At 35.2% G+C, this 16,992-nt stretch overlaps 1 protein-coding gene and 1 pseudogene across 2 annotated transcripts; one reads left to right on the top strand and one right to left on the bottom strand.

The window, feature by feature from the left end:
* Positions 1-1,604: 1,604 nt before the first annotated feature.
* Positions 1,605-7,640, top strand: LOC115950578 (mitogen-activated protein kinase kinase kinase NPK1). 2 transcript variants are annotated; one of them, XM_031067777.1, is made up of 17 exons: positions 1,605-2,096; positions 2,198-2,239; positions 2,399-2,464; positions 2,575-2,685; positions 2,767-2,847; positions 2,940-3,017; positions 3,112-3,194; positions 3,878-3,959; positions 4,078-4,178; positions 4,380-4,419; positions 4,628-4,684; positions 4,771-4,817; positions 4,914-5,145; positions 5,235-5,471; positions 5,603-5,934; positions 6,022-6,089; positions 7,159-7,640. In XM_031067777.1, exons 1-17 carry the CDS (start codon positions 1,791-1,793, stop codon positions 7,260-7,262), a joined length of 2,067 nt encoding a protein of 688 aa, XP_030923637.1. In that variant the 5' UTR covers positions 1,605-1,790; the 3' UTR covers positions 7,263-7,640. The 2 variants fall into 2 exon arrangements, with proteins under 2 accessions (XP_030923637.1, XP_030923638.1); XM_031067778.1 differs by lacking the exons at positions 3,878-3,959; positions 4,078-4,178.
* Positions 7,641-10,249: 2,609 nt separating this feature from the next.
* On the bottom strand, positions 10,250-14,783 carry LOC115994711 (annotated as a pseudogene).
* Between the last annotated feature and the right edge of the window lie 2,209 nt (positions 14,784-16,992).

Raw genomic sequence — 16,992 nt, 5'->3', positions numbered from 1 at the left:
TCTTACAAACTTGAATCTCGGCCCTTCACTTCAAATTTAAATAAAAAATAAAAATTATATATATATTTTTTTTTGAGTTTTGAAAAAAAAAATGCTTCTCCCTTGTGCTTATATTAATAATAGAATATTATAAATTTTTATAATATTTTATTTAACAAAGTTTAATCTTGATCAATAAAAACATAACTCATAAATTTATAATTAAAATGCAAAGTTTATGATAAATCTTTCCTCACCCGGTTGAAAAAAGAAAATGAAAAATGAAAAATGAAAAATGAAAATCATTTTGAATGTTTTAAAAAGACACTTTAATTGAAAATTCAAAACAATGAATTTTAATTATGAAATGGAGAATAACTTTGAAGACTTGTTAAGCAAAAAGCACAATATTTTTATTATCAATTTAACAAAGTTTGGTTGTTAATAGGAGAAAGTGTTCCCCCAAGTTTGGGGTGGAATGTCATTTGCTTAATCTTAAGAGAAGAGACTGTAATTACCATTTTTTTTCATTCTATTACAATATCAATTTTTTATATTATTTTTTAATATAAAATTTAATAATTATGATTATTATTAATAAATATTTATTATAATTGTGTTTGTATGTGAAACTATATATTCAAACATTATACATTTGTTATGATTGTATTTGTATAAAGAATTATATATTGTACTTTAATATTATAATAACTTTGATAAAAGATAAGAAGCTTTTTTTTTTTTTGATGGATAAGAAGTTTTATTTTATTTTATTATATATATATATATATATATATAATAAATGTATGGTATGCAATTTTTGTATATTCATTAATTTTTTTAAATCAATTCTAAATATTAAGCAAATATTTATATATACATGTGTGTGCGTGCACTCATGCAGTACATATAGGCCTTGACTGTTGTTTTTATATAATAACTTAGCCCCTTTCGGGCAAAATTTCTTGGCTACCTCCTTGATGGGAATAAAACTTTTAAATAACATTACACATATTTCTACACATTTTTTCACCCACACATATTTTCAAAAAAACTAAAAATTATTGTTTAAACATACGTCCCGAACGGGCCTAGGAAAAAGAAAAGAACATGTTGCCCAAGTTATAGTGTGATGCATATTTGGATAAACACTACAACAAAAATCCATTCTAGCTAATGGTTTGCTGAATCTTCATATTTCAAGAAAAAAAAATGAAGTCATGTATAACAAAAACAAACAAACAAAAACACTTCATTATTGTAGTGATTCTAAAAACACAGCATCATCGTCATTTGAAAAATATAAAAGAAACAAAAACTAATAGTCTATAGGAAAGAAACACAAACATCATCATCATCATCATCATCATTTATTTATTTAATAATTAGCTAAATTACATTTTAACCCCATAACAAGTGAATGTTTCCAAATTAACCTCATACTTTTCAAAACGATTTCAATTCAACCCTTCAGCAACGGTCCCTAAAACCATTGACAGAACAAAAAACGGCGTTATTTTAATTTAAAAATTCATTGAAAACGGTGTCGTTTCCATCCCAGAACAAGCACACCCATCATTTTTCTCTATTTATTTATTTTTTGAAATCACATCCCTCTCTCTCTCTTTCCCTCCTTCAAACTCTCTCTCTCTCTCTCTCTAAATCTCTCACAGTGACACAGAGAGAACCAAATGAACTTCACTGAACCCTAGCTTTCTCTCTCTTCCTCTATCTCTCTCTCTTCGAGCAACAACAGCGAGAACTTCGCGTAGTCTCAGTGATCCTCGACGAACCGAAACGGTTTGCCACAGATGCAGGGCATTTTGGGATCGGTTCGCCAGTCCTTGGTGTTCCGAACCACGGGCGGCGGCGGCGGTGACGACGGAGGAGTAGGAGGAAGCTTCGGCGGTTTCGTAGAGAAGATCGGCTCCAGCATTCGCAAATCTCGAATCGGACTGTTCTCCAAATCGCCGGTTCGCGCACTCCCTCCGGTTCCAAAATCCGATGACGCTCCGCCGATCCGGTGGCGCAGAGGCGAGTTGATTGGTTGCGGCGCTTTCGGTCGCGTTTATATGGGGATGAACCTCGACTCCGGCGAGCTACTCGCCGTCAAACAGGTATATATACTAGTGTGTGAGTGTGTTTCAGTGTTTGTTATTGAATTGAGAGGTTTATGGAATTGAAGTTGGAATTTTGAGTTTCTAAACTGTAATTACAGGTTTCGATTACGACGAATAGTGCTTCAAAGGAGAAAACACAAGTAAGGATCTCTTAGTTGTATCCATAGATTTAATTGCTAAGCTGGTTTTATGTTACAAAATTGTAGCTTTGTGAATAAAGTTGCAAACTTGGTTATAAAAGTAATACTTATTTGTGCTTTGCAATTCACTGATTTGTAAAAATCTTATATAAAAAATAGGCTCACATTAGGGAATTGGAGGAGGAAGTAAAGTTGCTGAAGAATCTTTCGCATCCAAATATTGTTGTGAGTATGGTGTTGTGATTTTTTTTTTAATTTTTTGATGGAAGTGATGATGGGTTTCTTTTGTTTGTTTTCTTATTGTTTTTGGGTTTTATTTTGTTGTTCCTTATTAGAGATATTTGGGAACTGCTAGAGAGCATGACTCATTGAATATTCTGTTGGAATTTGTTCCGGGTGGATCTATATCATCACTCTTAGGGAAATTTGGATCCTTCCCCGAGTCTGTAAGTGATTCTTACCTTGTAATATTCGAGGATTCTCGTGTTTATTTTGCTTATGTTGTTAGGAAATCGTTTGCTACACAGGTTATAAGAATGTATACAAAACAACTGTTACTGGGTCTTGAATACCTTCACAAGAATGGAATTATGCATAGGGACATCAAGGTATCTCCCTCTTTGCTTTGAAATATTTATACTGATTTGCAGCCTCTCTCTCTCTCTCTGTGACATGATATTTTCATAATGGCCATTTATAGGGTGCAAACATTCTTGTTGATAATAAGGGATGCATTAAACTTGCGGACTTTGGTGCGTCCAAGCAAGTTGTTGAGTTGGTATGCCATTGTATCCACCCTCCCAAATTAATCATTGACTTTTTGGACTGATTACTTCTATGAATATTACTGAAGATGTTGTATTACTATACAGGCTACTATAAATGGTGCCAAGTCGATGAAGGGTACTCCATATTGGATGGCTCCCGAAGTTATTCTTCAAACTGGGCATAGCTTGTAAGATCAAATATACAACTACTCAAATAAGAAAGCATTTATCTGTATTTTGTCATACAACATATAGATTGAAAATGTTTTTTCTTACAACCAATGCACTTACTTTAAAGGAAAAATGAGAAAACTTTTTGACCGCTGGAAATAGAAAAATAAGGTTTTTCTATTGGGATACCTGATAGCTGTAACAAAGCATGCACATTTCATTCATGATGATATGTTTAATTTTTAAGTGGCATTGAAAGTTTAGGAGATTTTTGAAACTGCCTTGTTTTTTTTTATTTATTTTTTTCATTCTCATTTTTTAGAAGTGTTTTGAGATTTAAAGTTTATGTAGTATTAAATGTGAATGCTAGGATCTAAGAAGTATGATAAAATATTCTGACGACCTTGTTTTGAAGTCTAAACTTTATTTTGGACAAAGTATCAGTGTTCTAATGCAGTGTATTGCCATTCTTTTGTAAAATGTGGAAAAAAGATATTATATGGCTGCCTACTAATCAACTCTCTTAGACCCCATCCCCACCCAAACTCTGTAGAAGAGGGGGAAGTCTTTTGCACTGCGTATGAGCTTTTACCATGTACAAGTGGGAGCCTTAAACAATGGGTACGAGTATGGCCTTTTATGGCTGTACTTCTTAATTCTGATATGTGGACTTCACTACTTACGAAATGCGTTTTTTTAGCTCTGCTGATATATGGAGTGTCGGGTGTACTGTAATTGAGATGGCTACAGGAAAGCCTCCATGGAGCCAACAATATCAGGAGGTACACTTGACACTACTTACTAAACTTAATACTTCAGTCATGTGTGTATTTGACTGTAATATTCTGAAGTCATTTGTTTTCCAAGAATTTTGAAACTAAGAATCAATGTTTCTCTCAGGTTGCTGCTCTCTTCCATATTGGAACAACTAAATCTCATCCACCCATCCCTGAGCATCTCTCTGCTGAGGCGAAGGATTTTCTTTTAAAATGTTTACAGAAGTACATTCATTGTTTCTGCTTTTCTAGCACCATTATGTTTCCAGCCCCACACACCCCCCCCCAAAAAAAAAAAAAACTCTTTTCTTTTTCTCTTATTGAAAAAGGCAACATAATATGAATGTAGTTTTGATTTATAGGTTCTTTACGAGTTATGGTAACTTTTCTTGTTTGTAACTCTTACACATCAAATTCTGGTGGCAGGGAACCTGACTTAAGGCATGTTGCCTCAGACTTGCTTCAGGTAATTCTATAGAGATGTCCATATGAATAGTTAATATATTAGAATTCACTCAAGCATCATGGATAAATACATGCCTAAATAAATAAGTGTGCATGTGTGAACTATTGCGGGTTTTGCCTTTGTGTTTGATTATTATTGTTGTTAATATATTTACATGAACACAGACAAACAAGCATTTACTTATAAAACCATTTTTGCTCATCTGCAGCATCCATTTGTCACTGGAGATTATTGGGAATCTCATCCAATTAGCACTTCAGTTATGGTCAGTAAAATTGCAGTAAGATATATTTATTAGAATTTGTATTCTTTTAATTAACTTATCCCATACTTCAATTCTTTTTACTTCAGGAATCTGTAAGCAATATTGTAACACCTGAGATGAATCTTAAGAACTCGTAAGTGTGTTAATTTGATGGTTGTGGAACATTGGATGAATTTCAATTATTGGTTGTTACAAATGTTGACTATGGAAACTTTACTTCTGGCTTTAGCTTGAACCATGTGATCAGAATGTCAACCTGCACAGGCTTAAAGGATGTCTGTGAAATGGATAGCCTGAGGATCTCAACTGTATATCCCCAAAATTCCTTAAACTTAAATGTGAGATCTTGGGGATTGAGCAATCCTGACGATGACATGTGTCAGATAGATGATAAAGATGACCTGATGGTTGGTGCATCAGTAAAGCTCAAATCCATCATAGTGTCTGATGATTTAAATAAGGTAAAGAAGTGTTATCATGTCCTTTGTGTAGTTTAGATGGTTATAATTAACTTCAATAACAATGGGCAGACCTCTTTCGTTTGAACTAGAGTTTTAATCCTATGTGTGAGCCTACTGATGACTGGCCCTGCAAGTTTGATGGAAGTCTAGAGTCAGAGAGAAGTGGAATAGACTTGTCTCCCTGTCAAACAATCCAGAATGCTGCTGGCAGCCCTGGAGTACCAGGTAAGGGGGAGAATGACTTCACATTTCCGTGTGGGCCAACAGGAGCTGAGGATGATGATGAAGTTACAGAATCAAAAATCAGAGCCTTCCTGGATGAAAAGGTACCTTGTTTTCAGAGCTCTTTCTTTTGTGAATGACTGAGACATCATTGTTTTATTCTCTTATATTTCATGAGTGTGAAATTTTTATTATAGAAATATGACACAAACTTGTTTTTATAAAACTACATTAGGCTTTAGATTTGAAGAAGCTGCAGACACCTCTGTATGAGTTCTACAGCACAATGAATGCAGCTGGTCCTCCTGGTGCAGTTCAAATGGCACAAAGTGAGAATGCTTTGAATATCTTGAATTTACCTCCTAAAAGCAGGTCCCCCAATCGGACACCTACCAGAAGACTCTCAGTAGTTCATTCTACCAATAATGCAAGACCTGGGAATCATGCCAAAAATGAATCAAATGCTAGTGGTTTACACGACCGAGCTCTACAGGAAATTCAGCCACCTCAGCAGAGTGAATGGAAAGGGCTTCTTCTTGATTCTCAGCAGGAGTCATTCAATCCAAGGTTCTGTATCTTCTTTTACCTTATGCTTCCTTACAGAATTGGGTTATCCCATCTTGTGACCAGGGATTGGAAATTTTTTACTTGCAGTGATAGCTTCTCTGAGAGACAAAGGAAATGGAAAGAAGAGCTTGATGAAGAGCTTAAGAGGAACCGAGGCAAGTTTACTTTTTCTGCATATGATTTGAATCTGAACTGTAGTCTATTTTATGTTTCTGTTGGACCCACTGATCTTGAGGATCACTCTTGTGGTCAACTTTCAAATTAACCACACTGGATTCTAGGTACTGATGTGTACAAATTTCATTAAGTTTATGTCTATGGAGATAGTGACTAAGAGATGCGTTAGCCCTTTCTTTGATCCTTGGTCAGGCCCTGTTTAAATTATGAGAGAGCCCCTCTTATGGGTCACTGAAAGCTTAATTATAATAAAGAAAACTCCGTTTACCCAATGATACTTTTGAGCTTAAATGGTTTTGAGATTTGTTGTCCTATGTGATTTGGACAATTTGAATTGAAACTGTTGTCCTTGTATTGATGTTTCAAAAGTGCACTTAGGCTTTTTTTTCCAATTGATGGTCCTCACTCCTCAGGATTTAGGGCCACCCTCCAGAAAATTTGGGATTCTTGTGAGTGGAAAGGGGAGGGTGTTGCATTGAGCAAACTCATCTTCATAGATCTGATTTCCTATTCCTATTTCTCTCCATGTGGTTCAAACCAATATCATTCTGTTCTTCTAGACTAGGCAATGGGGTATGAAACACTAAAAGTCTGTTGACACTTGGCTCAGGTGAGACCTTCATGTGGAAAGTTAGTGTTAATGTGTTTGTGAGCTTAATGTGCATTGCAGCTCAAGCTTTTAGAACTGATGGTTTCTACCATGAAAGCCATATAAAAGTTAGGGGTTTTGGTTCATAAATTGGGCCGGTCCGCTTTTGTCTGACACATGATACAATCAATAGGACATTCAAGATAGAAGGTACTCCATTAGAAAGACAAAATTATAAACATGAATTAAAGGTATCTTGAATATAGTTTGGGAATAATAACTTGTAAGCAAAAGAGACTGAAATTCTATGTAGAGGTTTCTTACACCAAATAAAAGCCCTGATGCTTGTGGTTTTCATTAGGGGCATGATTTTATCTTGATTAAACTTCGATAAAACTGCAAGATTTTGAGCATTGTGTTTTCTTGAACCATGACAATATGGAACGTGCATATTGCAGAGATGATGCGCCAGGCAGGTGCAGGAGGGAAGACATCATCTCCAAACAATTGCATTCTTACTCGCCAAAGAGAACGGCTACGTTTTGCATTCTCAGGCAAATGATACATATATCTCACCTGTATTTATGCCAGTGTTCAATGGAAAAATTTATGGATTTCCATTGGGAGTGGTCATGTATGTAATATGAATATTGGTGCAATGGTGTCTAATAATGCATAGTGGTCAACATTGCCAAATCTGCAAGAATAGCCGGCGCTGCAAGCTTCCAGTGCTGTATCTATCATTCAGCAGAAAATGTCAAATAGACAGGATATTTATACCCCTTTTTTCTTTTTAATTTTTAATTTTACCCTTCTTTTCTTTAAGTTCATGCATGTTGTTGCGGGATATGAAACACAGTAAATTTGAGTTTTTACTTTATATTCATAATATGTATTTTTTACTACTATTATGAGGAAACAGAGGCAATATTGCAGTTTCTACATTACGTTTTAGGAAAATGATCATGTTTATCACTCTCCTGTAATTGTCATGCTTGCAACGCAACGTAGTTTGTGATGACAATGACATAAAATTCCTCCTAAATGATGTTATCTCTCTCTTTTTTTCAATAATTTTATTTTGTTTTACTTGTTTAATCTTAAGATTTTGTGTGTTTGTGATGGGGTTAAGGGTTCAGAGCAGGAAAGCTGCTTCCAATAAGTAGGCTGGTTCTGCACATCCTATGCAAATCAATGATGCGAATGCTTTTATTAATTGAACTTCCTGAGCATCTCAACAATCATATACAAAGTTAAAAAGCAGGGGTATTTGTATTTTTATTATTTCATTCTTTTTAAGATACAATTCAATTTAGTCAGATGGAGTCAAGAACTGTTTTTTGTTGCAGAGCCAACAACCTTGTCTAGTGAATTTTATGTAAGAGTGATGCTAGGGTATTAATTTTATTACATGAATCTTAGCGATTATTATGTCATCTTTTAATTTTTAAATACAAAACCAGAAAAGAAACTAAGAGATTTATTTATAATGTTATTGATTTGGTATCAAACATATAAGTTAACATTTTAGTCTTCAGCCAAAAAAAAAAAAAGGTTATCATTTTAGTTTGTAAACATTTTTATACTAAAATTTGTAGAACCTTTCATATATATATAATTTTCCAGAGCTTCCTTCGGTAAGTTATGATGCAAAGTGAAACTTGCTAGATCTATAAAATTTCAGTGAAAGAACATTTATGCAATCTCAACGAACTACCTTGGCCATTTTCAGCTACCATTCCCCCCAGATCAAAGGTCCTTATTTTACTCATACTTGCCTGCTTCACATCAAAATCCAACTTTTAGAAGGTACCTCTCTCCCTCTCACATCTAAAATGATAAATTTTATCTCTATAATTGGTTTGAACTTCCTCCAACCCACTATGTAGTGGTTAAAAAGACCATCCACGTCTACTTAGTTATATGACATTTTTAATGAATTATGTAATTTGTTTAAAATTTAAATAATACATGTGAATAGTCTTATAATCGCTACATAGTGAGTTAGAGGAAATTTCTCCAAATTGATTTGAGAAAAACCATGTCCCATATCAAAAGGAACACTTCTCAACTCATTTTTATTTTTATAGTCTATTATGAAAAAACACAAATTCTAGGCAAATTAATTGCTTCCATGTCTTTCACCAAATGAGCACCTCAAAGTTGGAAACTTCAAACTTTTCAGATATCCTTTTTTTTTTTTTTTTTAAATGTGAATTTTGAAAGTCTTATCATTGAATTTCATGTTCTTTATGTTTATATATAAAATGCATATTAAATTTTGTACAAATAGATGTTATTTATTATTCAATTAATAAACTTATTTTTTTATACATAATTTTATATTACAAAAACTTGAAATTTTAATATTTCTCTAATGACACAATAATTGATCTTTAATCTTTTTACAATTTTACAAGCATAAAAGATATAATAAAAACATGCAAGTCAATTATTAGTGTACAGTACCGAGATCTCAAGACCCATATGGGCCCTAGGCCCAGGCCCAATGGAACGGGCCCATTGCCCTAAGCCCTTCTTGAAACTGCCTTCATGTAAAAACAAGTTTTGGGTCTCGAATCCTGAGAAGTGCTCGGCATAAGCTTTCCCGAACAAGCATATGAACCATGTTCGGGAAAATCATGAAATGCTTGGGGAACTGCATTACCGAGCACAATCGACTAAGCTGGAACCAAGTTCCAAGACCATAAATGTTGCATCCCACTCTCACCTAAACACCCACTTAAAGCAGATAATATTGGACCTTCAATAGCACTAGCGGTGGCTGTAATCATAATCTCCCCACTAACTTTAGCTATAAATAGCAGAAGTTTGGGAAGAGGAGGGGGTTCAGAAAAAAAAAAAAAAAAAAAAAAGAGAAAACAGTCAAGGAGAAAGAGAGAATGAATATTGCTTTGAGTCTCTCTGCTGAGAACGATCCAGAGTAGGAAATCTTGAAACCCACTCTACAAATAAATTGTGAGTCCAAATGAGTTCAAGCCCAACAGTCTCACCTCTAGTTCCCACAATTAGATTTTCAAAATTCACATTTTATACAAAGATATTTGAGGAGTTTGAAGGAATTCTCCAAACTTTGATCAATTCAAAAGTAAATTTTTTTTTCAATTATAATAGTTAGTAGTAATAATAGCCAGAAGAGTTCAAACAACTTACCCCAAATGATTCAGGTCAGCACATGGCATGAGTGCTCTTTCTAACTAATCTGGAAAACTAATTGGGTAAAATCAAAAGATTTGAAATCTACCAAACAAAACCAGTTCGCCATCTCATAAAAGTAAACTAATATTAAGAGCAACTTATTAAACAAAATGTGTTGGATTAATGCTCTCATAGCGACAAGCACAGCATACAATATCCACCTTTCAAAGTTTGTAACTTCAGAAGATGGACCTCTGAAGGTTAAATTCAAATACTGCAAGAAAATGAAGCAACTTTCGGACAAATTTCAGAACCAACAAAATAAAGTTTTTATCTAAAATGCAACAACTTTTAATCAGTATTGCCTTCTCTTCCACTGGTCTTACTACTCTAAGCACGAACTTCTCTGTTGAGACTGACCAAGTGAGTTGAAGTATTTATTGGGAGCCCCTCACAGCTGAACCACTCTGATAAGCAGCCCTCCCTGACCCTCCACATGCAAAGCCTTGATACCGTGTACCCTGATAGCCACCCCTGGTGCCTCGTGACTGACCGGTCCAGTCCCTTGAATACCTGCCTCCAGCAGCTTGGCTTAGTGGCAGAGGTCTCCCTCCACCACCATATCTTGTATGCCCAGTGCCACCACCTTGCCTTCCCAGAGTGAAAGACAAGTTGTCTTGCCAGCTACTTCCAGCAGAAGCTGTTCCAGCAGCATAATCCAAACTAACACCACCTAGCTTTGCTTCTATTGCTCTCTCATTACTTTTTGCAAGGACTGAGAGTTTCTCTATTGGCTGGAATGCCAGAGCCTGCAACCTACTGTGCTCAACATCATAGAAAACGATGCACTGAGTTGGCTGGTCCCAAACTGCATGGAGCTCCTCATTGATCATCATCTTGCTGACAATACTGCGAGTCTGGGCATCTGAGAGGTCCAACAGTTTGGTGAGCTGGTCCAAGCTCAGGGAATTGTAGGACGAGTAAGTAAAAAGGTAGGTCCTCAAAGCCTCTTCCTTGATCTTAGCCTTGAGCATCTCAAGGACATTCTCTCGATTCCTGAGGAGATTCCAAGCATCAAGGGACCTAATAACATCATATGCCTTCTCAAAATCTCCCTTGCTAAGGGCCTTGGTGGCAGCCATTATGTGGTCTCTTAACAGTTTTTGGGAGACCTGTAAATGTTTGCCTCTCACTCACCTCAAGCAACCGCCGGAAAGTCTTACTTATGACCTTGCGTTTTGCATCATGTATGTTAGCTAGCATGTTGGGCACTTCCAGGATCATAGCACATATCAGATGGACAACCTCCAGGAGCTCAAGATTTATGTGCATGTGGTATGGCATTTGACGTCTCCTTTCAATTCTTTCCTGTTTTTTAGGGGGAAAATTACAACAGTGAGTCCTTGGACATAACATGTATACATGTGCACACTTACATAACCTAGAAGATGTACAGAAATCCAAATATTGTTATCAAATCCGTACCAAACAGGCAGTTGAATTGTTAAACTGGTGAATTGTAAAAAAATCCAAGTCAGAATAAAGAGAATACCGGATTTGAAAGGAGATCGATCACATCAAACAGTTTTTTAGTAAAAAACCAAACCATATGGTTTTATTCAAACTGTCTTATTTTAAATGTTAAGTTATTTTAATAAAATAACCATATTTTCCTTCAATTTTACACTTCTATTTATGGGCTTTTTTCTAAGTCTTTTGTTTTTAAACTTGAAGTACTCAAAAGATCAATTCAAGTATCATATTTTTAATTTTTTTATATATAAAAAAAACCTTAAATTTTATATTTGAAGAATTTTTTTAGACAATGATATTCTATCAATTTTAATATTTGGTATACTTGCATATTTATATTAAATTAAATAACATCTCATTTTTTATATTTTGTTTTTGTTTTTGATGTATTCTTTAACTTATTTACATAGAATTAAAACATATTTATTAATCACATGATTGAAGCAATGTTCCAACAATTGAATTGGTGAACCATCATACCACTCCATTAACGGATTCAATGCTCTATTCCGTTTTCATAACTATTTATCCAACAACAATATTTACAAGAAAAGATGCACACTTTCTAATTCTGGATGGAATAACAACCAACCAAATAAGTCTCATACAACACATTCTACACAACCTACAGGCTTTCATATGCATACACAATGACTGGAACCTAACCAAAAGAATTGCAGCTAACCTCACATCATATTTATATTCAATTTTTTCTCAACCTCAAATCAAAATCCAAGTAGCTTACAAGCTTCTAACATTTCTGTTTTTATAGAAGAAAACGTACCAAATAAGAATTAATCTACATATGAAACAAAAGGCAAACATCAGTACCTGTTCAGGAGTCTTCTCGTGATATCGGCTTTGCAAAACACCTTGTGCAAGCAACTCCCTTACCCTTCCACCAGAATATAGTTCAGAAAGGCAGCTGTGGCCCTCAGTAATTAATCCAACCCGGAACACACATAAACCAAGTTGTGCCATAGCTCTATTGAAAAGGATCTGTGTTGATATGTCCATATTCTGAATGTTGTCCTGTAAATGACTCATTAGCAGCAAGTCACGTGAAGTTGAAAACTCATCTAGGAGAGCATGGTGGTAAATGTCACATAGCATACTTCTTGCTTTTGTCCGTTCATCCCCAAACTTGTAGATGAGTGACACCAAACAATCCATCATTGTCCTGCTATTCTCTAAAAAGATGGGTTTCCGCGACACAAGCCGTGGAGTAACAACAAATGCAGTTGGCCCCCTACTTTCCTCAACCACTTTAGGCTCCTCACCTGCTTCTCCATTATCTCCATCTCCAGTCTGCTCAGCCAGTTTTCTCATGGCATCATAAACCTCTTGTGGCTTATAATATATGAGTTCAACTCGCTTTAATGCAACCTTTGCAGCAGCTTTGAGGTCCCCTACCCGTTCTAAATGATCCTGCACATTTTGAGCAAGAACTGAGAACGTAGGCTCATCCCTGAGTCTCTCAACATACTCATGAGTGTGGGGATCAAAGCATTGCAAGCTCTTGATTGACATCAAATTGTGCCAAGACAACACTGAATAGAATTTCCAGTTTTTGGGTAGGGGTCTTAGCAACCTTGGTCAAAAAGGTAAGCTGCTCAACCTGCTCAAATCTTCCAGTTCCTTTCCTACCCCGAGCAGCCACAACCTCCTCGAATTTCTTGTTAACTGTATCCCATGTGATCTCACTAGGATTCTTAAATTGCTTATCCATGAGCTTATCTTTCTTGCTCCTCTTCTTCTCCCACTCTCCACCATCATCATCATCATCTTCGCTATTCCCAACCTTGTCATTATCATCATCCTCAGAATCTTTGAATTCAATCTTTGTCAGATCCTCTTCAATCTCTAAATCAATTTCTTCATCCTCATCCTCCTCGTCACCCTCATCCCTTTCCTCCTCGATCTCAGGATTTTCTCTATACTTACTAATCATATCCTCATACAGTTTGTTGTTTTTCTTCAGTTTCTGTTTCATTGAGTTCAAGGCCTTGGCATTACTGCTGCTCATCTTCTTCTTCGCATCCTTGTTGGCCAAAGCCTCACTCAGGAAATCCTCCATCAGCACAAGTGCTTTTATGTAAAGGTTGGGGGCCTTTTCAGACCCTGTGACGCGCATGACTTTTTCCAGCTGCTTATTTATCTTGTCAAAGCTTTCCTGTAAGCTTACACAGTCGTTTATTTTCGTTGCATTCTTCATCTGGTCAACCGTGGTTGACATTTCCTCCAAGCGCTTATCTCTTGCAGACCTGACAACCCGCTTTTTGCCATCAGAGTCATCACTATCATTCGCATTGGGATCTATTCTGTAATCACGTCCATCAGGTTCAATGCTAGCCTCAACAGGCCCCCCATTCACAATCTCTTCACCATAATCATCCTCCTCCGAATCATTGCCACCCTGTTAATAACACAAAAAGATTTATTGTTTTTGGTTTTTTAGATGATATGGCCAAATTAAAAATTGACACATCATTACTCTATAAGGGCTAAAAGTGAGTGATTGTTTTAAATTTCAAAGTTAAAATTGTTCATGAGCTCTAATTTAGGACCAATAATGTATTTTGAACTTAATTGTTTTGCACTAAAATGTAATCTAGTGTTGTCATACGTGATCATCAAGGATCGGTGATTGCTGTCATGAGTAAACACCTTTCTCTCCCATTGGGCCCTTTGGAAACTAAAGCAAAGGCAATGGATGAAGCAACTCTCTTAATTTGCATGGGATGTCGGGGTCAGGGATGTAATTTTTGAAACGGACTCAAGCATTGTTTGTCATGCTCTTGAAGACCCCACTGCTACCTCGATTTCTATTTCTAATAATATAGTCTCAGGAACTTGTTTTAGATTACAGGAGTTTCGTGCTTTTGAAACCTCACATATGAGGAGACAGTTCAATAAACCAGTACATATTTTGGCAATCTATGCTAAAGATATTGTTTCTTTTGTAACATGGATGGAGGACTGTCCACCATTCATTGAATTGTTTGTGATTCAAGATGCTATATTGTTTTCTTCGAATTAATAAAATTCGCGTATTTCTTATAAAAATAACCTATTTTTCAATTTATTTGCCTCTTTCTTTATTGATTTTGATTTTACTGTTTTTTCAGGAAAATGGAACCCAGCCCAGGGTGATTTGATTTATATACAGTGGATATCGGGCCTAGGCCCAAGGCACAATTCAATTCCAATTTTGGGAAAAATGCAATATGACCACTTGAACTTTGTACCAAAATTACAGTGACCCATATTCGAATTTGAAATTAAAGAACCCTAAGGTTTGAAAAATGACCCAATATAATCCATCATTTGGACAAGCCAAACATGTAATTGATACGGAAGAATAGCCAGTCCCACAATTGTTCATAAGCATTTAACTATGGATGCATTGCAAATTTAATCGTAAGACTCTACCACATTTCATATAATATAAAATAGGATTATAAATTATAGGGTTTAATTTGTTAGGTTTAAAATTATAGGGATTAGTTTGAAATTATGAGTTATAAAATTTGGGGAATCAACTTCTGTTGGAGCATTTTAATATTAAATGATATTTTAATATTTTAATGAATAATAAATTGGCAAGTTTACTGAAAAAGATATGGGATTTAAAGTTTTTAATGGAGTAAATCAGGAGTTAGTATGGTATTAAATTTGGAATCTCATATTAATAAGGAGAGAGAGTCCTTATTAATTTATAAATGTGGAAATTTAAGTGTAATGTAGGAGAAATTATTATTTATATGCAAATGTGACGTCACCTAGTAGTTTTTTATTTTTAATTTTTGTATTGATTAGGATTTTTTTTTTTTTTTTTTGAGAATCTATTGATTAGGAATTTGATCCACGCATTTGCATAAGTAACATTATTTTATTGTTTGGGAGTGGACCTAATAATTTATTTGTAATGTACGAGGAATTGGGTTAAGTGCAAAGGGGAAGGTGAAAGGAAGAAGTTTGGCTCGTGCCCTCTTGGATCCTACTACTTGACACATAGCCCATTAAGGGGGAAAAAATCCTTAGAACACATTTAACTCCAAGAAAAAATATTGAAATTTTTATTATGTTTCTCTTGTATTATTATTTTTTATTATATTTGCACCAAAAAAATTCTATTACACATAAATTTTAAAGAAAGGAAATGAAAATGGTTGCATTATTATAATTAACAATATAAACCTTTTGCTTGGATATATTGTCAAATATTTCATTATTTTTCACTTATTTAAGCTCATCCAAGAAAAAAAAAAAATCCACGTAACATATGTAACTCCAAGAAAATGTATTGTAATTTTTATTATATTTCTATTGTATTATTATTTGTTATTATATTTGCACCAATAAAATTATATTACACATTGTAAGGATGTGATTTGTAACGACCCATAACAGTGTTGGGTTCGCACGTAAAAAGGTCCAAACAATATCACTTATAGAGCGTGGATTTAAAAGGTTAGGCCTTGGTCACAAGACAGTGGTTTTTCGTGGTGTCCGTACATAGTTACATGGTGTTCGCCCCAGGAGTCTTTCTCCTGGAGGTGGGCTGGGATGCTCTGGTTTTTGGCCATTTTTCCCAGCCTCTCCTCTAGTTTGCTTACTTTTCCTTTTATACTAGCCTGTGTTCCTTATCCTTCGTCTACGTGTAGGATCGACATTCCAAGACTGATACTTGTCCCATCAGCCCATACCTAGAGTGGTTGGGGGTGGTTGTAAAAGTTGGAAAGTATGGCTCTGTCAGGTGCAGAGTATTGAATGGCAGTAAGGGCAGCTTTCCCTGGTCGTTACACTTTCCAACGTACCCTTTTCTATTGACACAGATATTTTAGATTTTTTTTCCAAACTGTTTCTATACCATTTTTGCCCTTCATTCCTGTGAGATCTCGGACATGCCGAGGACTGAATCGTCATCGGCTGTGTCCCTAGGCTATTTTGTACTTGTATTATCGATCCTGAGCTATAACCCTTTTCGGCTCGGGCCTTAGGCCCCAATGAATAAATGGGCCAGGGCCACAAACTATTGGGCCCCACACACATAATTAGAAAGAGAATATAAACCTTTTTTTGAATATGCTGTAAAATATTTATTTCACTAATTTCAGCACATATATTTTTTTTAATATTTTTGATTGCATGTTATTTAAGGGTGTATTTGGTTTGATAGAAATATTTTCAATCGTAAAACATTTTTCTAGTGTAATTTTTTTTGAAAAATAAATTATTTTCAAGTGTTTGCTTGTGTTCTTGAAAATACTATGAAAAACATAATTTCTATTACTTTCACACGTTTTCTCATCTCCAAACAGCATATATAATAAAAAAAGGAAATTGTCAGATTAAAAAAAATAATGATCAAGGATCAACAATGGCGGCAATTGGCGGTGATGGTTGGCTACTAGAGACCGGGGACGTTAGTGAGGGTGGTATTTGCTCACTAGTAGAGATATTTGCTCAATTTTCAAACATAGAGGGGGGAAATCATTAGTTTTAAAGATAAATAGTGGAATTGTGAACTGCCTCAAATATAGAGGGAGAAAAATATTTTTTTTCCCCAACATTAATATACAAAATTATGATTGTTG

Source organism: Quercus lobata, chromosome 6 (genome assembly GCF_001633185.2).
Source record: "Quercus lobata isolate SW786 chromosome 6, ValleyOak3.0 Primary Assembly, whole genome shotgun sequence".
Classification (NCBI taxonomy): domain Eukaryota; kingdom Viridiplantae; phylum Streptophyta; class Magnoliopsida; order Fagales; family Fagaceae; genus Quercus; species Quercus lobata.
Note: the sequence above shows the minus strand (reverse complement) of the source record. Positions and strands in the feature narration are given on the sequence as shown.

Coding starts and splice junctions, on each gene's coding strand:
- LOC115950578 (XM_031067777.1), top strand. CDS start 1,791: ATGCAGGGCATTTTGGGATCGGTTCGCCAGTCCTTGGTGTTCCGAACC. Junction 2,097..2,197: donor AGCTACTCGCCGTCAAACAG/GTATATATACTA, acceptor CTGTAATTACAG/GTTTCGATTACGACGAATAG. Junction 3,195..3,877: donor CTTCAAACTGGGCATAGCTT/GTAAGATCAAAT, acceptor GCGTTTTTTTAG/CTCTGCTGATATATGGAGTG.